The following is a 23,442-nucleotide window of genomic DNA, read 5'->3' as shown; positions in this document are numbered from 1 at the left end:
GACATACATTGGGGATATTACTCTGCCCAGAGAGGTGAAGTCATGCAAATCAAGCATGAATCACTTAATTTAAGAAAAGCAAAGCATAAATACAAAACTGTAACCTCGCGGTGTGCCAGAAGGATGGAGCAGGGACAGGTTGAAGCTTGCCTTCGCCTGCTTTTGTTGAACTGTACTCTGGCTTGTCAGGAGGAAGTTTGGAGAAAGTTCTAATAGAATGTTTAATGACAGCACGGAATCTGTTATTTCAGGCATTCTACAGAAGAGTGACCTTGTGTTAACACAAGAGCCAGATGAATGTTCTAAACAATTATTGCTGGCGAATTGAACGCATATTGTCATCCCTGCGAAATGATCAGCTCACAAACTATTATGATCATTTACATCTGATTCATTCTGTCTTGAGGGCTGATGTCCCTGCTAAAAAAAACAGCTTAAATCAGCTTAAGCTGGTCTTAGCTGGTTTAAGCCAGTCTAGCAAGCCGGTCTCTCTTCCAGCCTGGCATAGCTGGATTTAGATGGTTTAGCTGGTCTCCAAGCCTGAAAAGTGCCCCAAACCTCTCTTAAACCGTCCAAACTGACCAGCTTGGCCAGGCTTGGAGACAACCCTGCTACAAAATGCTGTTCTAGGCTGGTCTGTTGGCTGGTTTTAGTGGGGTTTGGGGCCCTTTTCAGCTGGGAGACAAGCTAGCCAATCAGCTAAACCAGATGAGCGCCAGCTTGGTCAGGAAACGACAGCAGCAAAGACCAGCAAACTATCTTAGTCTGGTTTAAGCCTCTTTTTTTTTCTTTTTCTTTTTTTCAGCAGTGTGAATATTGTTAAAGCAGATTTAATTTCCTTTGACATTTTAAGGACAAAAGCTGTGGCAAATTCCTGTTATGAAACAGGCAAACAGGCCCAAGGTGAACGCAAGCCACAATCACACATGTTGAAGTTGTGAACGATCCCTTCAGATAACAATTTTTTAAGTTTCCTAGAGAAGTCCACCCCAGCTTTAATTTTCCATGTGCTTCTGTTGTAAACAGTTGGATAGAGTTGAAAGTGAGATCACATCTCTGGCATGTGTTTTAATTGTTGCGGGGGTTAATTGTCCTCTGTACAGGCCTGTTCCGACACGATTATTCCTACTGCCTACAATCTTTCAATATGTGGGATGCGTTACACAGCCAGTGTCTTACAAGAAGAGCTGGAAAGCAAATTCCTCGGGGATACAAATCTGGAAGACAAATCGACACAGCCCGAAAACTGTAAAAAAATTTTAACTGAGAATCCAATATGTAGTGTGCTGATGACACAGCACAAGTGGCCTAGAGTATGTGAAGTTTCTCTGTACGTATATGCTTCAAATAGTTTTCCAGAAGTTTGTGGTGAGATGAGAGGGAATTCATGAATTGCACATGGTTCCCGAAGTGTCTGACCTCTGTTGCCCCACGGAAGCCATTTCCATGCAACCCCCCACACAGTGGGTCCAACCCGCCGTTGATTGTGAATTCCTGCACTTTCAGAGAGAGAGAGAGAGAGAGAGCGAGAGAGAGAGAGAGAGACTGCTCTTGGAGGTGATGATAATACAGGTAGTCATTTATAATGAAGAAACTGCTTATTAATTTAATGATTTGTTTTATGTTATCTTGTCTTTGTTCATTAAAATGACTAGAATATTACATTTTTAATTATGATCATTAAGCTATTCATAAATGTATTCATTTTTAAAACTAATTTTAATTAAGATTCATTTTTGGACATTATTATTTATTTTTAGATTCAAACCGTTTCTTATGTTTATGTATGTACATAGTTTATCACATATCATTTTTGGACATTCAAAAAAGGAATATAGTCACTGGATGAACAAAAACCTTTTAGAAATAAACTGAAAAATGTATTTTATTCCCTGAAACCTGTATGTAAAAACACAACAACCACATCAGCAGCCAAAATCCACTGTATAAGAAATTGCTTTTTAATTTATGCTAATAAATAAATAAATAAACCCCAATTTGAGTACTACATTTTAGGCAACTTTAACCCAGCAGGCTGCTTTACTCATTTAACCCTCATGCTGATTAAAATTATAGGTTAATTTTACTGCATAAAATAATCATATTTGCATTTTTCTTAAAGAGATAGTTCACCCCAAAATAAAAATTCTCTCATCATTTACTCACCCTCATGCCATCCCAGCTGTGTATGACTTTCTTCTTCTGCAGAACACAAATGAAGATTTTTAGAAGAATGTCTCAGCTCTGCAGGTCCATACAATGCAAGTGAATGGTGACTAGAACTTTGAAGCTCCAAAAAGCATAGAAAGGAAGAATAAAAGTAATCCATATGACTCTAGTAATTAAATCCATGTCTTCAGAAGCGATATGATAATTGTGGTTGAAAAACAGATCAATATTTAAGTCCTTTTTTTACTATAAATCTCCACTTTCACTTTCACATTCTTCTTTTGTTTTTGGTGATTTGTGTTCTTCATGCATATCTCCACCTCCTGGGCAGGGAGGAGAATTTATAGTAAAAAAGGACTTAAATATTGATCTGTTTTTCACCCACAATTATCATATCGCTTCTGAAGATATGGATTTAACCACTGGAGTCATATGGATTACTTTTATTCTGCCTTTGTGTGCTTTTATGGAGCTTCAAATGTCTGGCAACTATTCACTTGCATTGAAAGGGCCAACGAGGCTGAGATATTCTTCTAAAAGTCTTCACTTGTGTTCAGCAGAAGTAAGAAAGTCATACACAGCTGGGATGGCATGAGGGTGAGTAAATGATGAGAAAATTTTTATTTTGGGGTGAACTATTCCTTTAAATCTGAACAGTGTGACTATATGTAGATTAAAAGTGAACTTAAATATGCTATTGATTTTTTTATTTATTCATCTTCTCTTGTGCCATTAGTTTTGTGTGATTATCAAAATAATTTAAGGATTTTTTTCTTTTTATATATTAATACAAATAATAATAAATAAATCTGATAGTTACTATAATAGGGTACAATATATTAACACACATACAACTATTACATTTACGTTTAATTTTTTTTTTTTTTTTTTTTTTAGTACAGGACATTCACAACTTAACTGAATTAATAACAGCCCTTTAACAGGTTACATATGCAATTTATTTTAATTTAAACGATATTCAGTATTTACAGTGAGATATGACTGCAGTGATGTGACAATGTTTTTTTTTTCTAATAGTCACACCAGTAAAGATACATCAAATCAGAGAGACAGAGCGAGAGAGCAACGCGCTGTTCTGCATCTCTCCTCCCCCTTCTGTCTGTCTGTCTCTCTCTCTCTCTCTCTCTCTCTCTCTCTCTCTCTCTCTCTCTCTCTCTCTCTCTCTCTCTCCTGCATGAGTGAAGAGCATGAGCGCTCAAGTCGACCGCGTTTCTCCTCCTGATCTTTGCTCTCACAGTCTCTTAAAGACTAAGAAATAAAACACACTCTCTCATTCACAGGAGCTCCGTTTCCGAGCGCTGGGAATAAAGCTTCATTCACGTTTGGACTCAAAGTCTTGTAATTGCTTCTTTTTTTTTTTTTTTTTTTTCTTCACAATTCTTCTCTCTGTGAGGGGTTAAAGGTGTTTCAATATGATGTTCATGTATGTTCTCCTGCGCGCTGCTTTTGGATTATTCAGCGTCGGTCTCGTCGCCTTTGTCCAGAAGCCAGCCGCCGCTTCTGCCAACAGAAACCCGCAAGGTAAGTTTCCTTTTCTCTCCCTGTTATTTCACCCTCCACATGATCTGTACCCTTTGGCTAAGGAGATACTGCCTGCAAGAAAGAAAGAAAGAAAGAAAGAAAAAAAAAAAAGAGAGAGAGAAAAAAAAAAAACCCTGTTCCATGAATTTGCGCGCAGTTGAACAACTTATGGGAGATAAGTTTGTATTTTTCCACAAATGCAAGCTCAGACAAGTATTTTTAAACGTAATTGAACATTTAACTGCTTACTGTGCAGGTGTGTTTATTATAACAGTTTAATGATAGATGCTTTTTCCCCTACTTGCCCTTGACTGTGATAATGATGCACCAAACTGTAAAATACTCTCTGCACGAGGGTGTGCTGAGCATACAATAGAAATATTAAATAGTTTGTATGATAGTATTTTACACAGAAGCACCATTTGGGGTCCCTCAGCTGCCACACCAGCAGTACCCTCTGGAGATCCTCCAGACACCCTTTAAAAGAGTCTCAAATATCCTATTTCTGTACTTAAAAAACTTCAAGATATATTTCGAGAGCCTTAAAGATTTTCCTGTTTGATGAATTTACTGGAGGAACCATTGACAGTGTCTAGAGTTCTTTAGAGTTCTTGCAGGAACTAATAGTAGTTTTTTACAGAACAGAAATGGTGTCTGGAGGATCTCCAGAGGGTTCTGCTGGTGTGGCAGCTGAGGAACCTGAAATGGTGCTTTGAGCATCTTTTAATTTGTTGTTACAAAAGTGTGCTGAAAAGCAGACAATGGAAACATTGCATAGTTTATATGATAGTATTTTTATATAGATAATCTGAAGTGTGAAATAATTAGGTCTTTATGGTCCGTTTTTGCTCATTGGAGTTGCACCATTGCGGATGTTAAGAAAAATATGAATATCTTGTACCGTGTAATTTTATGTCAAACCTTATGCATTTGTTCTGGTGAAACTGGGCAGTGTCAAAAGAGTGGATGGACTTGATGTGGATGGTACAGACACCACTAGAACGAAGCAATCCAAAGTTCAGGGTGGAAGACACCTTTAGAACTGTAGAATTAAGCAATCCAGAGTTTAAAGGAGTAGACACCTCCAGAACACCTCTGGAATGAAGTAATGCACTGTCCAATTAAGTGTTTTGGAGTGCAGTGGGACAGACAATAGTGGAATGAAGCAATCTAGTATCCTAGAGTGTAGGTACCTCTAGAGTACCTCTAGAACAAAGTGATTTAGAGTCCATAGGGGTGGGTACCTCTTAACATCCCAGAATAAAGTTATCTAGAGTCCAGACACATTTGAAACACCATTAGCATGACGTGATTATCCAGTGATCTAGAGTCCAATTAATTGATATGGAGACAACTCTAGAATTAAGCAATCTGGAGTCCAGAGGGCAGATGCCTCTAGAGCACCTCTCTTAGAATAAAGCAATTTAGAGTTCATATAGGAGGCATCTCTAGAACATCCCAGAATGAAGCCATCTAGAGTGCAGTGGGCCAGACAACTATAAAACAGCCAAAGAATAAAGTGAGTATCCGATCTACATTCTAATGAAGTGATCTAGAGTCCAGAGGGGCAGCTACTCCTGGAACACCTCTACTGAAACAATCTAGTATGCAGAGGAGCAGATACATCTAGAACTTCCCAGAATGAAGCTATCTAAAGTCCAGATGGCCAGGAACTTCTAAAAAAAAAAAAACTTCTAGAATGAAGTGAGTATCCAGCAATCTAGAGTCCAATTAAGTGATCTAGAGTCCAGAGGGACAGACACTCCTGGAACAGCACTACAATGAGGCAATCTAGTATGCAGATGTGCAGACACCTCTAGAACTTCTCTTTAATGAAGAAATATAGGGGTTTTAAGGGTAGACATCTCTAAAATAAAGATATCTATAGTCCAGAGGGGCAGACTCATCTATAACCCCTCTGTTATGAAGATATATAAAGTTCTTAAGGGAAGACACCTCTAAGATAAGGATATTTAGAGTCCAGATGGACAGACACCTCAAGAACATTCCATCCTTAGGCTATCCTAAGGCAAGATGGTTGAGTATCTAAAAAAACCTCTAGATTAGTGAGTATCCAGCATTTTAGACACCAATGAAGTGGCACCTCTAGAACTCCCCTAGAATGTAGATATATAGAGTTCTTAAGGGCAGACACATTTAAAACAAGAATATCTAGAGTCCAGAGGGGCAGACACCTCTAGAACATCCCAGACTGAGGCTATCTAAAGGTGAGATGGCCAAGCATCTCTAAAAAAAACCCTCTAGAATAAAGTAAGTATCCAGAGGTCTAGACTCAAATGAAGGTATCTAGAGTCCAAAGGGGCACCACATCTAGAACTCCCCTAAAATGTAAATATATAAAGTTCTTAAGGGTAGACACCTCTAAAACAATGATATCTAGAATCCAGATGGGCAGACACTAAAATGAGGAGATCTAGATTCCACATGGGATTGGTTCAGCTGAGCACTCATTCACCTCAGTTCCTCATCACTCGCCAACATGCTCTCCATACAAACAAACGTCAACAAATGGTGACTCCTGGGGGCTCGATTGGTCCAGACCACATGTTGCACAGTTCCATATGTGGCTAAGAGCTGAAAATCTGTGACACCCATACTGAGAGGCTTTTGGAGGCCATTTAAAGGTATTTAGCACCATGAAGTCGAGTATTTAACGTTTACCTGTGAACAGTGCTCAGAAATGGTTCAGACTGTGATATACGCCTGGGTGTTCGTGACACTTCTTGTGTGAAATCATTTACGTTTGCAGGAGTGGAGTTACACTGTGAGAAATAAAAGGATTTACTTTGAGTTTTACAAGTTTCATATGGATGCAGCAAATAATAGTATGACATATGTGGTAGTGATGTCACTGGTTGTTTCTGTGTATACATGCATGTATATGGCTGTTTGGAATAGCATACTATCTATGCGATAAATAGTATGTATACTGCGCTATGCAAAGTTTCTATATACCCGGATAACCTACTACACATATGCAAAATGTGCAGAATACTCAATCCCACATAATAAGGTATGACAACAATGTAGCATACTACTTCTCTAAGCACTTATCTTGAAATAATGCATTTTTATAAAAAAGTAGGCATCATTTAATGTATACTGCACAGTATGTTGTAAATAGGAAGGTGACATTTCATTCCGAACGTAGCCAATGTGTACATTTGTTAATGTTTTACACTTAAACCCAGAAAAAGGCTTCTGTTGGGTCATTGACAGGCAGTATGGACGACAGAGAGAAAGAGAGAAGAGAAGGAGGGGGTGGTGGCGGGGGGTTGTTTTGCATCTTGGGTGGTCTGATTCCCATTGTGGGAAAACTCAATATTTACATTTTGTAATTAGAACTACTTTCACTCTAATTTTCCACAACAAGGATTTCTCACATCTAACAGGGGAAGGTGGCAGTGTTGGGCCTTATGACCTGCACCTGTTCATGATCGGAAGACATCCAGGTCAAAGCAAGATTTGTGTGCGTTTTATGTGTGTGTCTATGTCTGTGTGTGTATTTGAGATGCAGTTGCATTTTATTTGGCTTCCAGAAAACCCGTGCTCAAAGGTTAATTTTGTTCTCAAAAGTTGAATTTGTTCCGTTAGTGGAGTTTTATGCTGGAGATGATATTGCAGTGCTGTTGAGTTTGTTGTCTGTCATATTATCGAGAGAGAAATGAGAAATGATAAAAATATTTTGAGCTGTACAGCTACACTTTCTATATTTGGAGAGTACAGCACACTGCACTGAAATTATAATAAAATGTCATTGCTTTCTCTTTATTTTTTAAAAGAAAAAAGCTTTTTTGTCACTCTTCGTTCACTCATTTTTGTTGGTTCTTTCATTTGTTAGTGCACTCTATCTTTTTGCTTATACTTTCTTTTTCATTCTATCACTCTTTCATTTAGTGTGTATTGTTTTTGTTAACTGGTTTGCTCTCGTTTATTGCTTTGTTGTTCTTTTAGTTTGTTTGTTTGTGTCTTTGTTCTTTCCATTTTCGTTTGCTCTACCATCATTTTTCGTCTTTATTTATTTGTTGGTTCTTAACTTTTCATTTGTTGGTTCTCTCTTTTCTTTCTTTTTTGTTCGCTTTTTATTGTTTATTGGTTATTTTTTGTTTGTTGGTTTATTCCTTTGTTTGATAGTTTTTTGATAGCTTTCATCCACTTTCGTTCACTCTTCTGTTCTATCTTTTTTCATTCTTTGAATAGCTTTTTCTTAATTTGTTTGTTGGCTCTTTTGTTTCTTTTTTCACTTTTTGTAACTCTTGTTAGTTGGTTCTTTCGTACTTTTGTTTGTTTGTTGCTTTGTCGTTCTTTCATCCACTTTTGTTTGCTCTTCCTTTCTTTTTTGTTTATTGGTTTGCTCTGTCTTTATTAATTGGTTCTTTCTTCCTTTTTTGTTTGTTTGTTTGTTCTCTCTTTCACTTTTTTGTAACTTTTGTTTGCCTTTTTATTGTTTTTTTGTTCTTTCTTTTTTATTTGCACTTTTTTTATTCTCATTCGCTTTCTGAGGTTCTTCTGCTTTTGTTCACTCTTGTATTCTTTTTTTGTTTCGTTCTTTCTTCATTTGGTTCAGTCTTTCTTACCTTTATTTAACTTTATTTCACTCTTGTTCGCTCTGTCTTTCATTTTTACATTAATTGGTTCTTTCTTTCTTTGTATGTACTGTATGTGTTTGTATGAGCTATTCTGTCTGAATTTAGACCTGTTGGCTGTCAAATCTATAAGTAACATTAAAAAGTAGTGTATGAAACAGACAGTGACTCAGATTAAAGGGTGCCGTTTGTTAGGTCAGTATTCATTCAACACAGATGTTGGCTATGAGTGTCTTTGTCCTTCATCAATGACTCCATAATAACAGATTACTAACGCCGTGTGGATATCATAATTCATCGTAATAATCATAATTCCAAGTTTACGGGTTGAAAATAGGCTTTTAAAAAGCCATATTGAATGCTAGATCTGTCTATCTTTTTTACTAAACTGGAAGACAAAAATAAAACAAATTAAATAGAATACTGATATTCATGATGCTGAAGGAACACCCTGCTAAAAAACAAACAAACAAAAAACAGCTTAATCCAGCCTAAGATGGTTTGCTGTCTTCCAGCATGGCCAAGATGTCCTTCAAGCTGTGTAAAACCTAAAAACCCCTCTAAACCAGCAAGCAGACCAGCCTGACCGGACTTGGAGACCAGCTAAGACCAGCATTTAAGCTGGTCTATCTTGACTCCAAGCTTGGCCAAACTGGTCTTCAACTGGTCTAAGCTGGTCTTCCAGCCTACCAAGCTGAATCAGTGCCCTCAAACCTCTCTAAAACCAGCAAATAGCCAACTTGACCAGATTTGGAGACCAGCTAAGACCAGAAAACCAGCTTGGGCTGTTTTTTCAGCAAGGAAAGAAAGAGAAATTGAGAAGGTCAGTTTTACTTTTGCTGTCCAAAGCCCTCCTGGCCCAGAACTGGTCGCTAACACAGTGCCAAGGCAACCGGCGGCGTTAAGCATGTGACATGCCACAGCGGTATGTGTGTTGATGTAACCTCTAGTCCGTCTCTTCTTCCACCCAGAGGCAAAACCCCTGGTGGGCAGACTCTGCTGGACAACTCCAGTGTGGGAAATACACATTTCCTTGAATAGCAGGAGGGGAGAGCCGGAGAGGCCAGCAGGGGAGGGGTGGTGTGACAGCGGTTTGGGGGTTTGTTTGCTTTGTGTTGCCTTTCACTCAATGAAGTTGAAGTATTCTTTTGTGCGTCTGGAGCAATGGTCTTGTCAGAGGCGGGGACAGATGATCTCTCTCTATCTCTCTGTTTGTTACTCCAGACTCGAATTTAGAGAATATCTGGTACTGAACAACCTCACAGATGAGAGAATCACTGAGATCTCTTCAACAATTTCAGTTGTTTCTCCAAGACTGCAATAAGATTAAATGGAGAGCAAATGGAGGCTTAAGTACTACTTCTTCGAAAATCAACCAGTAATCTTGAATGCTGCTTCTCTAAAGTTTCAGAATGATATCTCAACATTGTCTCAAACTGTGCTCAGATTTACCAAGATACCAATGCTTGCAATCAACATATTTCACTATGAACTCAAATATTTCTCTTTATCTTCTCCCAAGACCAAATTATCCGAGTATCCTGTTGGAAAGAAAAATCACAAAGGGGATTTCTTGAATATCATAATTGTTTCTTCTAAACAGCAATAAGATTAAATGGAGAGCAGAAGGCGGCTGCTTTTGAGAAGTCTACTGCTTCTCAGATTTATGTTTTTGAGACCTTTTTTCTGAGACTGGTAATTCCACAACACCAAATGAGAGAGAAATCACTGAGATCTCTTCAGTATGTCAATGGTTTCTCCAAGACTGCAATGAGATTAAATGGAGAGCAAAAGGAGACTTGATAAAAGTTAAAATCAAATCAAATAAAAGACACTGGTAATCTTGCATGTTGCTTTTCTAGAGTTTCAGAAGAAATCTCAACAAACTGTGCTCAGATTTGGCATGGTACCAAAGTCTGCATTTAGAAGTGAGCAATTGCTGATTGTTTGTTTAAAAATACTAAATTTGAGCTATTTTAGATAAGCTATTTGCATTCATTTTAAAGCTCTGTATCCACATGAAAACAATTGACTAATTTGTTTCTAGTTTTAGTCCTCCTTTGGAATTTTAGGAGAAAAAGACAAAGTTGATACTTAATGAAACAACTTAGATCTCCTGAATTTGCTGGTTGTTATAAGTTCTCATTTTCTTTACAAGCTAGTTTGTATTACACCATTGGTGAAATTTGTATAGTTTTTATTTCATTGATGAATTTCTTCGTTTAATGTTGTGGAAATGAAAGATAAAAGATTTCTCTCTGCTTTCATTTTTATTTCTGTACACCTTTTGTACAAATGACCAGTTTCAATCTTCCATTTTTGTCCCCAAGTGGACTGTGCATTTTTGAGGCAGGAGTTTATAGTCGGCCACATGGTGAAGTATCTTTGCTGTTCAGCTCAGTCGGATTTTAAATGTACATGCTACTGTGAGTTTCCTGAGAGTTTTACAGGCGTGTCATACACTGCTTGGCCTGAATGTACTCTATGGTGTCTATGGTGTTATAACATATACTTCATCATCATTAGACAAATGTAATATGTGATTTGATCATATGTTTTTCCCTTTAAAAAGTACTGTGGCAATTCTGGTGTCAGATGATAAAACCATGCTACTTTGATCTATACTGAAAGATTACCATACTCATATACTATAGTATTACCATAGTGTCTAAATAAACCTGGCGTTACCATGATATATAATGGTACTTTTTCATGTTTTTTATGCATCTCTGTTATGATAGCTCAAATTTATAGATAGTGATTTAAACAAAATATTAAATTTAAGAATCTCTTATTCTGAATTTTATTCTGAACACAGGTTTACTCCTAAGGGTTTTTCAAGCCTGGAATCAAAAAGCCTATGTTAAAAATATCTTGAATTAATATTATTTTTCTTACCCTGTTTACATTTATGCCCTTAGCAGACCTTTTTATCATCCAAAGTGATCGCTCAACTGGGAATCAAACCCATGACCTTTTTGCCTTACTATAAGTGTAAATCTAACAAAATGTAGTGCTGTTTATGCTCACAACTAGAAAAAACTATTTGCCAAATGAGACTTAATTCGAGATGTATTCTCTGAAGTCTAATGATCTTCTTATTAGTTTCCAAAGTAAACGTATCGTGTTTCAAGAATGTTTATAATTTTTTTTACTGGGAAAAAAAAAGACAAAAATACTGATTAAGAACATGATTTAGATGTGTGTACTGTATAAATACATAGCATTACGAGTTAAGCTTATATTTTAAAATGAAAGGCAGTAAATGTTTTCAGCTTTTCATATAATTGTTCATGACTGTTAGCAGGCAAAAACGGCAAGACGGGAGTTTATTCCCCCTCGTTGCAGGGATCGTTAGGAGACAGAAGGAAAGCAAACATGCCTCTGCTAATTAGCGGGTAGGGCTGGAGGTATATACATAGCCTTAGCGCGCTTTACAGTGTAACGTACAATTACTAAGCCTGAAGTGACACTGCTGGGTTAGATCATTAGAAGTTTACACGGATGGTGTGGTCGGTTCCAGGGGAAGTGTTGAGACCACATCTGTATGTGTTAGCAAGAGCGCGTGAATGCCTTCCTAGTTAGACGTGTAAATGGCGCACGAGGAAAGGAGGAATCTTAGTTGAAGCCTTCTATGGTGAAGTAATCTATGAAATGACCGCTTTTTGTGTTTTTATTGTTGTGACTTGGAGTTCAATTAAAGATTCTTAAAATAATATCAAGCAAACAACTTGCAAAAAAATTTATATTAAAAGATAGGTAACATTTTACAGTGAGTTTGTACAGTACATTTAATCATTAGTCAACATGAAATAACAATGAACAATACTTTAACATTTACATTAACCATGATTAATAAATGCTGTAGAAATTATTCTTCATTGTTAGTTCATGACACCAAAGGGATTAATTAATGTTGATATATAGAACCACATTGTAAAGCGTGGCCGAGAGTGTAACTCATTTAATCACATTCTGAAGGTTTTAATGAAAACTGTCAGTGTTGTAGAAAGTGTTGCGCCTGATGCTGTTCACATTTACGTGTTAAAATCCAGAGTGTGTAAGATAAGCTTCTATTTTAAGTGGCTCTCAGTTAGCATTGGTGGAGCTAACACAAGGCAAATGTACGCACCTGTTCAGGGCCCCATAAAAATACAAAAAAATAGGGGAGAGCTGGGCTCAAACTACACTTTTTGGTATTTGCAAACACACTTGGGGTTCAAAGTATTTTTCTTTTTTCATATAAATTTGACACGTCTGGTACAAATATGTGGTCTGGTTTCATGAATACAGTTTATAAAATGTTGAATGTCTGGCTGTAAATAAGTGAAGTGAAATGTTACAATGTGCCCCATACAAGGGCGTATATTTGGCTTGAACATCGGGGGGTGGGGTGTCTAATCCCCTGGTCCCAAAGACATCGTAACAGGTTATTTTTTACACTTAACAGTGATCACACAACAAAGCCACAAAATATACCAAAATTAAGCAAGCAAATAGTTGAAGACACAACACAACACATAAAGGGGAATTATATGAATTACATAGTTGACTACATGGAATCGCATGTAGTTATTTCTAATTAAATCCCCGCCTGCACAACTGGGATTTAAACCTGGCAAGTAACTTCTGTTGGCTAGGTAAGCATTCAATGAGTATGCATGATGCTAGCTAACAGACTGAACATTAAAATGATACAAAGTTTGCTTAGTTTTAAATAAGCACCAAAAACAGAGATGAAAACTAACTTTCATGTGAAATTTTGCCATTCTTAAATTTTGGCGATATCTTCCAAGGCTTTTTGAATTTTTGCCACAATTTTTTATCTACGCAGTATTGTTATGGCAATGGTTAAACAAACTAAGTTTGATCATACCAGTTTGTGTGGAAACACTTAAACCATGTGTGTTACAACCAAAGTTTCAGTTGAGACACTAGCTGGGTCCCATCCATATGTTTTTATGCAAATTATGGGATATTGCATTAAAAATACCAGCTAAAAACACCAAGATGCAAATGAAGTTTCCAGAATGTGCATAAACAGCATATATGCTCACTTGAGGTGGATCAGTTTTTTATTAATTAAGAAGACATGCACATAAACTACAATGAAAACACATTTATCGAATACACTCACTGAGCACTTTATTAGGAACACTATAGTCCTAATAAAGTGCTTGACGTGGTCTTCTGCTGTTGTAGCCCATCCGCCTCAAGGTTCGATGTGTTGTGCATTCTGAAATGCTATCCTGCTCACTATAATTGTACAGATTGGTGATCTGAGTTACCGTAGCCTTTCTGTCAGCTCGAACCAGTCTGGCCATTCTCCGTTTACCTCTGTCATCAACAAGCCGTTTTCATCCACAGAACTGACGCTCACTGGATGTTTTTTGTTTTTGGCACCAGTCTGAGTAAATTCAAGAGACTGTTGTGTGTGAAAATCCCAGGAGATCAGCAGTTACAGAAATACTCAAACCAGCCCATCTGGCACCAACAATCATGCCATGGTCGAAATTACTGTGATCACATTTTCCCCCATTCTGATGGTTGATGTGAACATTAACTGAAACTCCTGATCTGTATCTGCATGATTTTATGCATTGTGCTGCTGCCACACAATTGGTTGATTAGATAATCTCATTAATAAATAGGTGTACAGCTGTTTCTAATAAAGTGCTCAGTGAGCGTATTTACCATTAATACAGCATAAACAATGAGCGGAAGGGTGGAAACTTTGTTATGTGTATGCCCGGAGTCATTACACTTAGGACACACCACAAACACACACAACAGATATTCTGCTTCAGTTATCAAATGACGGAGAAAGGACCTCTTAACGCTATTTGTTGTACAAAACAAGCTCAGATGGGATTTGTGACAAAAATCAAGTACTCTGCTGCCTCTGTAATGCACAATTTAATTACCACAGAAGCAGGCCAAGTCCTAACTATCACGAAAATGCAGAATGAGACGTTTTTGTCTGCAAGCGCTTTTCATGTGGAGTTCAAAGCGATGCTTGACGCTGGCGTTGCCGCCCTGACACAAATCATGAATGCAGTTTTTTGATTGCTGTAGCAAAGTGGATAGCCACAGTCTGTCGTCTGATTAATATTGTGGATGATGAGAGTTTAAGAGATTTAATGATCATTGCAATGAATATACAACCTATGGGGGAACTAGTTATTTAAATTAGTCAACCTCCCATTAAGACTTAGCAAAGCGTTTAATGTTACTTGAATTGGTGCTATTTTAGTGTATTTCTATCTTTATACTGTGGAAGGCTTTGTTTGGAAAATGTTAGTAACGCATTATATTGTTACATATTGTTTCGTTTTCTTTCCTAAGAAGGGAAATAAGTGCATTTTTACAGGAAAAGAAGTAAATATAGAGTAAAATTTCAGCATTTTCAAAATCTGTGATTAGTCACGATTAAATATGAAAAATTATGGATTAATTGTGATTACAAATTTTGACATCACAAATAATTAATTAAAAAAACACATTCTAGAATTTTTCGGGACACTTTCCTGCCATGTGAGCCACCAAAACAAAAATATGAGTTACTAAATCACAACAAAATGCTTTTTGGTGGCTAGAATATGATACTTAGCATGACAATTACCTGCTCTATTAGACACAAATACATGGGAAAAACAGCTAAATCATATATTTACAGGAATGATTTATAATAATGAAAAATATAGTTTCATAGCCAATAAATATTAATGATGGTTTACTTTTTTCAATTTAAAAGCCACTGACAGATGTGGCAGAGAGTTAATTTTGGCCTCTGATTGCAAGGGTCAAGAGAGTGGCTTCACCTCTGCCAAAACAGATGGCAATACAGGGTGCTAGTAGACAAACTTAGCAGAGATGAGCTGGCCAGAGGTGTGACAAGTAAGGACATCTAAAGTTTCTTTTTGAGGCAAGAGAGCAAACTAAGTCAACATTAGAGGAGAATTTCTGTTTCCTTAAAGGAATATTCCAGGTTCAATACAAGTTAAGCTCAATTGACAGACTTTGTGGCATAGTGTTGATTAAAACATAACTTTATTTTGAACTGTCCCTCAATTTCTTTAAAAAGAGCAAAAATCTGGGCTTCAGTGAGGCACAATGGAAGTGAATTGGGCCAGTCCTTAAACATTAAAATTCTCACTGTTTCAAAAGTATAGCCACATGATGTAAACAATATGCATGTTAACATGATTTTAGTGTGATAAAATCAATTACTAACCTTATCTGTGTAAAGATATATCCAACTTCATTGCAGAGATGATGTCCTGCCGTAAACCCTAAAACACTTCACACTAAGAAAAAATGATTTAAACAACTTTACAGCTCAAATAATACACAAGTTTTAGCAGAATAATTTATGTAAGTGCTTTAATAAATGTATAAGCTTCACATTTCTGTCTTTTAAACCCTCCAAAAATTGGCCCCATTCACTTGCTTTTTTAAAGAAAAGGAAGCTCGAGGTGAAATTATTATTTGTGATAATCAACATTTTACTACAAATGCTGGTGATTGAGCTTAATTTTGATTAAACCTGGAATATTATGAAATTTACAGTGAAAGAAGTTTATCTTTTTTGAAATGTCTGAAAACTTACCTGAGGTTGACTATGTCAGTATAGAGGCTAATCGACCAATCAAGTACTTGTTCTGCACCAGCTAGTCGACTATTAAAAACACTACTTAAATATCGCAAATTGATTTTTCTTTCAGCCTTGAGCAGTGCTGAATACTGTACTTTCTCTCTAAATCTCTCACCAAATTTCGCAGTCCTCTAGCGAGTGCTGTGTATGTATCGTCGAGGTGTTGGATAAGAGAATGTAAGGGGGTTCAGTGGAAAGGAGGAGGCGAGAACCAGCTTGACAACTTAAATAATAATTTAATGAACAACTTAAACAAAAACACACAACCATAAACACACACACAGTACAGCTGCCTGTAATTCTCTCTCTCTCGAACTGTCGTCCCCGGCCGCCTTTATCCCTTGCGCGCCCCATCAGGCTGATTGGGGACCGGGCGTGCGTCATTCCAGCCCGGCCCCGCCCTCCTCGGCTCTACACTCCTCCCGGCGTTGCCTCAGGCTGCGGAGCCCCCGGCATGACGTACATCCCCCCTTCCTCTCCGGAGGGCGTGCCTTGCGCCCCGACTGCCGGCGGGTCATCCCCGCCTTCCTCGACCTGGGAGGAGACAGGAGGGGAAAAACAACAACAAAAAAAAACAAAATAGGCGAGGGAAAGGCCAACATGGAGCGACAGAGAGAGAGAGAGAGGAGAGAGAGAAAAAAAGAAACTCACTCACCGGTTCTCTGATGCGCTGTCGCGTGGTCCTCGATCACTCCTCCACCCTCTCAGGCGGACGGCAGCCGCTCCTCCCCGGGCGGACCGGAGTCAGACCTCCGACCCCCAGCGGACAGAACGCCTCTCCGCATTCCCGGCGTCCCGTGGGGACACTCCTCCGGCCCTGGCAGCAGCCCTACCACTCCAGGCGATCGGGGAGTCGCTCCCCACCCACCCCCCCGCAGACGGCGGTCTTTTCTCGACCCCTCTGCATTACCGGGGGACGGCAGGGCACTCCTCCGCCCCCGGCAGCGGCTCCCTCGCTCCAGGCGGTCGGGGAGTCCAGTCCCCACTCGCCTTGCGGACGGCGGCCGTTCCCCGCGTCGGGGTGGTCGAGCTACTCTGTCCCCCGTCGGATGGCAGCGGCGCTCCCCTGGGTGGACAGTAGTGTCGAGGACTCTGCGACGGGAATCCCTTCTCCTTCCCGGGTTTCGGCACCAGTGTAAGGGGGTTCAGTGGAAAGGAGGAGGCGAGAACCGGCTTGACAACTTAAATAATAATTTAATGAACAACATAAACAAAAACACACAACCATAAACATACACACAGTACAGCTGCCTGTAATTCTCTCTCTCTCGAACTGTCGTCCCCGGCCGCCTTTATCCCTCGCGCGCCCCATCAGGCTGATTGGGGACCGGGCGTGCGTCATTCCAGCCCGGCCCTGCCCTCCTCGGCTCTACAGAGAAGATATGATGATATTGGGGTGGGCGATATGACCATAATTTTATATCACAATAACAATATACAGTATATCACGATAGAGTAAAAGTTTTCTGGAAAATCAATAAAAATTCGTTTATACTGTATATTAAATAACCATATTGTAATGCCTATTCTTGGAACACCAGTCAGTGAATTAAATACTTTATAAATTAAAACGACTTCCTCTTTATTTGGAACAAGACAAACAATGTAAATGTAAGTAAATAAATAAATAAAAATCAATTTGTTTTCAAAAATTAACCTTACCAAAATGCGAAACATAACCAGTATACCACAATTCAGTTTAAAATGTTGTTGACCAATATTAGTATTATTATTATAAATTTTGCTCAAGAAACTTAAGATCTTCTCAAAGAAACTAAAACATAAGTCAAAATATATCCAACGAAAATAAACACTTCTTGAAGAAAATAAATAAATAACCAATGAATGCGGAGTTCACCTTTTGGATTTCGTAATATACTTTTGCGTGCTTCATTTTGAGGTGGTAAAACAGATTGCTTATGAGTGATTATTGTCGTGCAGACCACAGATGTCGCACCTGTTTTAATAACAAGCTCCTCTTCATTTTCTTGACCTGTTTGAGAGTTGTCCCGTTCTGTGGAGATTTCTTTCTCCATTTGGGGTTTTCCTGGGTCAAAAATGATTGAGTAGCACGAGTGAACCCGCACTGAGCTCTCCTGTCTCTGGAGCACAAATATCGAAAAGCCTGCTGGACTCACGTGCACTTCGGAGCTCCATAGACACCATTCACCACAGTCACGTGAAACATTCGCTTCTCAGATGAGAAGATTTAGCACTTTTAAAGTGCCAAACACGTAATGAAGGTAATTAAATTTGCTTCGGTGGCCGCTGAAAAATTTAAATGCTGGAAAAACCCTATCCATGTTTCTTCAATTCTCTCAGTCTCATGTGAAGCCCTGCCCATTGATAGATAAGCCCACACTGCGCACATGGATATTTACATATCGTGATATATAGGATTTAGAAAAATCTCTATCGGTTGACACTTTATATCGTCGCCATGATATATATCGTCATTTCGCCCAGCCCTATGAGGCCGTCTGCGCTTTTGAAAGCAAAGTCTAGTATAGCACTATTAATACTTGTAATATTTTGATTCTTATTGAATTCTACTCTGTTGATATTCGGTTCTTGTTGGAGTTATGTAAACCAACGGACAAGGATCTGTTTTTAAGGTGGAAAGTAACTGTGAAGCGGTACAAGAAACTCGGAAGCTTATCAGGCGTGTTTTCACCACTTGTTTTTCTGTATAATAAAATGTGAAATAATAAAAATGTGATGGCCTTTACATAGTTTATTTATGTGCATTACCCTAATGCCGTCAGCTTTGGTTCCTATATTTTTAAGCTCCAGGTGCAAATGTTATTTACTTTTAAATCTTTTTTTTTTCATTTATATTTATGCATATTGTTCGATGAATTTTTTTTTTAATTAAAATTTCACATGCTTGTCATACTAGTTATTTCTAAGTAACTTACATTGTAATTGACGAGTAACAGATTACTCGTTTATTTGTGGGCTAGAGTACTCGACTACAAAATTATTCAAAAATGCCCATCCCTAGGTTAAGTCTCTTTAGATACCTTGTAAATAGTTTGTTCAAATTTACATTAAGTGAGGATGATGAAAGGTACCGAATCTGTATAAAAAGAAAAGCGCAAAAAGCAATAAAAAAAAAAAAAAAATATATATATATATATATATATATATATATATATATATATATATACAGGTGCATCTCAATAAATTAGAATGTCGTGGAAAAGTTCATTTATTTCAGTAATTCAACTCAAATTGTGAAAATCGTGTATTAAATAAATTCAATGCATACAGACTGAAGTAGTTTAAGTCTTTGGTTCTTTTAATTGTGATGATTTTGGCTCACATTTAACAAAAACCCACCAATTCACTATCTCAAAAAATTAGAATATGGTGACATGCCAATCAGCTAATCAACTCAAAATACCTGCAAAGGTTTCCTGAGCCTTCAAAATGGTCTCTCAGTTTGGTTCACTAGGCTACACAATCATGGGGAAGACTGATCTGACAGTTGTCCAGAAGACAATCATTGACACCCTTCACAAGGAGGGTAAGCCACAAACATTCATTGCCAAAGAAGCTGGCTGTTCACAGAGTGCTGTATCCAAGAATGTTAACAGAAAGTTGAGTGGAAGGAAAAAGTGTGGAAGAAAAAGATGCACAACCAACCGAGAGAACCGCAGCCTTATGAGGATTGTCAAGCAAAATCGATTCAAGAATTTGGGTGAACTTCACAAGGAATGGACTGAGGCTGGGGTCAAGGCATCAAGAGCCACCACACACAGACGTGTCAAGGAATTTGGCTACAGTTGTCGTATTCCTCTTGTTAAGCCACTCCTGAACCACAGACAATGTCAGAGGCGTCTTACCTGGGCTAAGGAGAAGAAGAACTGGACTGTTGCCCAGTGGTCCAAAGTCCTCTTTTCAGATGAGAGCAAGTTTTGTATTTAATTTGGAAACCAAGGTCCTAGAGTCTGGAGGAAGGGTGGAGAAGCTCATAGCCCAAGTTGCTTGAAGTCCAGTGTTAAGTTTCCACAGTCTGTGATGATTTGGGCTGCAATGTCATCTGCTGGTGTTGGTCCATTGTGTTTTTTGAAAACCAAAGTCACTGCACCCATTTACCAAGAAATTTTGGAGCACTTCATGCTTCCTTCTGCTGACCAGCTTTTTAAAGATGCTGATTTCATTTTCCAGCAGGATTTGGCACCTGCCCACACTGCCAAAAGCACCAAAAGTTGGTTAAATGACCATGGTGTTGGTGTGCTTGACTGGCCAGCAAACTCACCAGACCTGAACCCCATAGAGAATCTGTGGGGTATTGTCAAGAGGAAAATGAGAAACAAGAGACCAAAAAATGCAGATGAGCTGAAGGCCACTGTCAAAGAAACCTGGGCTTCCATACCACCTCAGCAGTGCCACAAACTGATCACCTCCATGCCATGCCGAATTGAGGCAGTAATTAAAGCAAAAGGAGCCCCTACCAAGTATTGAGTACATATACAGTAAATGAACATACTTCCCAGAAGGCCAACAATTCACTAAAAATGTTTTTTTTAATTGGTCTTATGATGTATTCTAATTTTTTGAGATAGTGAATTGGTGGGTTTTTGTTAAATGTGAGCCAAAATCATCACAATTAAAATAACCAAAGACTTAAACTACTTCAGTCTGTGTGCATTGAATTTATTTAATACACGATTTTCACAATTTGAGTTGAATTACTGAAATAAATGAACTTTTCCACGACATTCTAATTTATTGAGATGCACCTGTATATATATATATATATATATATATATATATATATATATATATATATATATATATATATATATATATATGACATATATATATATGGGTTTTTTGCCATTTAATTGATTGGATAGTGGAGAAAAATGGGAAAGTGTAGGGAAGGAAAAGACAAATGGAATTGGGACAAAATTCGATCCTGCATCCCTGAGAGTATGCTCACTGACGCCACGTGCACACTTAATTAAGTTTTCGTTTGAAGCAAATTGATTTAGCTTCATAAATGCAAACACTGGCCATTTTTGTATAAGTACTCCAGCTTCTCAAATCTTAACAAAGCCAGGCTCAGCCTCGTCCTCTTTAATTAGGCATTTGTTTTCTCAAACAAGCTGTCAGAGTTTTGTCGAAATTTGTGTTGGTGTGGAATCATCTGTCTGCAGCCCTGCAGGTAACGTCTGACATAGTAGGTTTAAGACAAACAAAGAAAACATGCAGGGTGGCTGGAGAAAACCGTCGTCTTATTCACGTTGATGTCAGTCAGCAAGTGGGATTATACGACAGGAATTTTAGACATGAGGCAGAATCTATATTTAACAAGAAATATTTGTGCTCCAGTGAATATACAATATCTCGGGGTAGGATTGTTTTTGATTGTCCATTTCTGTATAGCCACATACCATTCAAGTTTCCACTATATATTTCATTGAATATACATTGACCTTTTGGTGGACAACATGGCCTATAAGTGGGGCATGTTTTCACACTATATGGGGAAAGTTGTCACAATAGAACTGGTCATTAAACAGCTTATAAGAGGCATTTGAGCTTAATTTATACAGTAAAACACAAGGATGAAACAAAAAATAAATAATGACAGCACAAATTTAAAACCTAACATAAAAATATGGATTGTTATTAATAAATTGTATAAAATTATAACATTTAAAACATGTGACACATTTCTCTAATATAATTGAAACAACCTGCATTAACCTGACATTTAATAGCATACCCAATTATATTTTGGATAAACAAATGAGTTTTCGCTTGAATACCCCAATGTCATTATAACAACACAGGGGTGAGTAAACAATGACTGAATTTTCATTATTGGGTGAACTAATCATTTAATATGTGCCAGTGTGGTTTTTAAGTGTTGTTCACTTGTTTACTCAAGAGCTATAGAATAATGATGATATGATGATATTGTAGCTGTATTTCACAAAAATCATCCTAGGATTTTGAAACCAACATCTAAAACCTTTGCAAGAGAAAACACACATTTGCACAATTGGGCATTTGACTCTAAATCTTACTGTTACTGAGATAATGCCCTCGTGACAACTAGCCCCAGTCTCCCCTATGTCATTGAGTCTTGGTGGCATATTTTAATATCCTTTGAACTTTAACATTTCTAAAACTCGATGTACAATGTGTTGTTGTATTAATTTAAATTCATTTCTAGGTCTGCAACAGATTTTTTTTCCATTCAAGCGAATTAAATATTTTCATGAGACTTCCTTCCATTTGTTGTGGCGCCTTTATCGATATCAGGGCTCAGACATTTGGGGCTCAGCAGCCGCAATGTCAGTAAAAAACCCAGTGAGTCACATTTTCCTTCACAACATCAAATGAATGCCCTTTCGATTCTCAAGAACACGCAAACCAAGAGCAAAAACACACACACAGTTCACAAATCCTTTATTAAAGGGATAGTTCACCCAAAAATGACAATACTGACATTATTTACTCGCCTATGGAAGCCATGGAGTGCCAATTAAAAAAGAAGGAAGAAATCATTTAAAAATAAAAACCTGAGTAAATAAACCAATTTATAAATGGACAAATAAATAGAAACATTTAAATGTGTTTATTTAATTCATGTTTAAAAATGTAATTATATTTAACAATAAAATTATGCATTATAAATCATGTATTAATGTTTAAAATGCAATTAAATGTAACAATAAAATAGCACATTAATAAATAATTTTTAAATTGTGCATTTTAAACATTAATTAAATACATGATTTATTAATGCATAATTTTATTGTTAAATATATATACATTTTTAAACAAATTAAATAAGCAAATTTAAATGTGTCTATTTATTTATCCATTTATAAATTGGTTTAATTATTTGTGTTTTTATTTTCAAATTAATAGATTGATCATTTAATTTTTCCTTCTTTTTTTTAAATGGCACTCCACGGCTTCCATACTCACCCTCATGTCATTCAAAATCTGTATGATTTTCTTTCTTCTGTGTGAACATAAAATGTGATTTTCTTTTCTTTTTTTTAAAGAACATCCTGTTCAGATGGAAACTAGGTCTGTCAAGCTCCAAAATGACAAAAAAGCACCATAAAAGTGGTCCATATGACTATATTCTAAGTCTTTTAAAGCTATTTTATAGCTTTGTGTAGGGAAGATACCAAATTTTAAGTCGTTATTTTATTGATAATCTTAACATCTGCTCTAGCTCTCCTTGGTGAATTCATGAAAGTCCATGAAATTGTGATGTCCAGTTTTTCAATGAATCAGTTAATCCATCTCTTAAATTAAATATGGCACCAATGGACGCAAAGCTTCAGGTTTGACATCAATGATGCTTGGTCAAGTGACTAACAAGAACCTAAGCTACTTGCCGTCAGCAGTGCCATTTTTGTTGTCCATTTCAGAGTTTCGGTGGTGGGCAAGATTATCCTTGAATAATGACTTCTGACGTGGAATATAATATAA

The 23,442-nt window shown here is 37.5% G+C and overlaps 1 protein-coding gene across 2 annotated transcripts in view; it reads left to right on the top strand.

Annotated features, from left to right (window-relative positions):
* Nucleotides 1-3,437: 3,437 nt before the first annotated feature.
* LOC127419628 (signal peptide, CUB and EGF-like domain-containing protein 3) overlaps nucleotides 3,438-23,442 on the top strand; it is a 151,414-nt gene continuing 131,409 nt past the window's right edge. For both annotated transcript variants that reach the window (XM_051661183.1, XM_051661182.1), the window contains exon 1: nucleotides 3,438-3,711. In XM_051661183.1, the coding sequence (XP_051517143.1) occupies nucleotides 3,603-3,711 (109 nt within the window). In that variant the 5' untranslated portion in view covers nucleotides 3,438-3,602. The remainder of the gene's footprint in view (nucleotides 3,712-23,442) is intronic.

This window comes from Myxocyprinus asiaticus, chromosome 29, assembly GCF_019703515.2.
Source record: "Myxocyprinus asiaticus isolate MX2 ecotype Aquarium Trade chromosome 29, UBuf_Myxa_2, whole genome shotgun sequence".
Taxonomy (NCBI): Eukaryota; Metazoa; Chordata; class Actinopteri; order Cypriniformes; family Catostomidae; genus Myxocyprinus; species Myxocyprinus asiaticus.
This window is presented reverse-complemented; position numbering and strand designations above follow the sequence as displayed.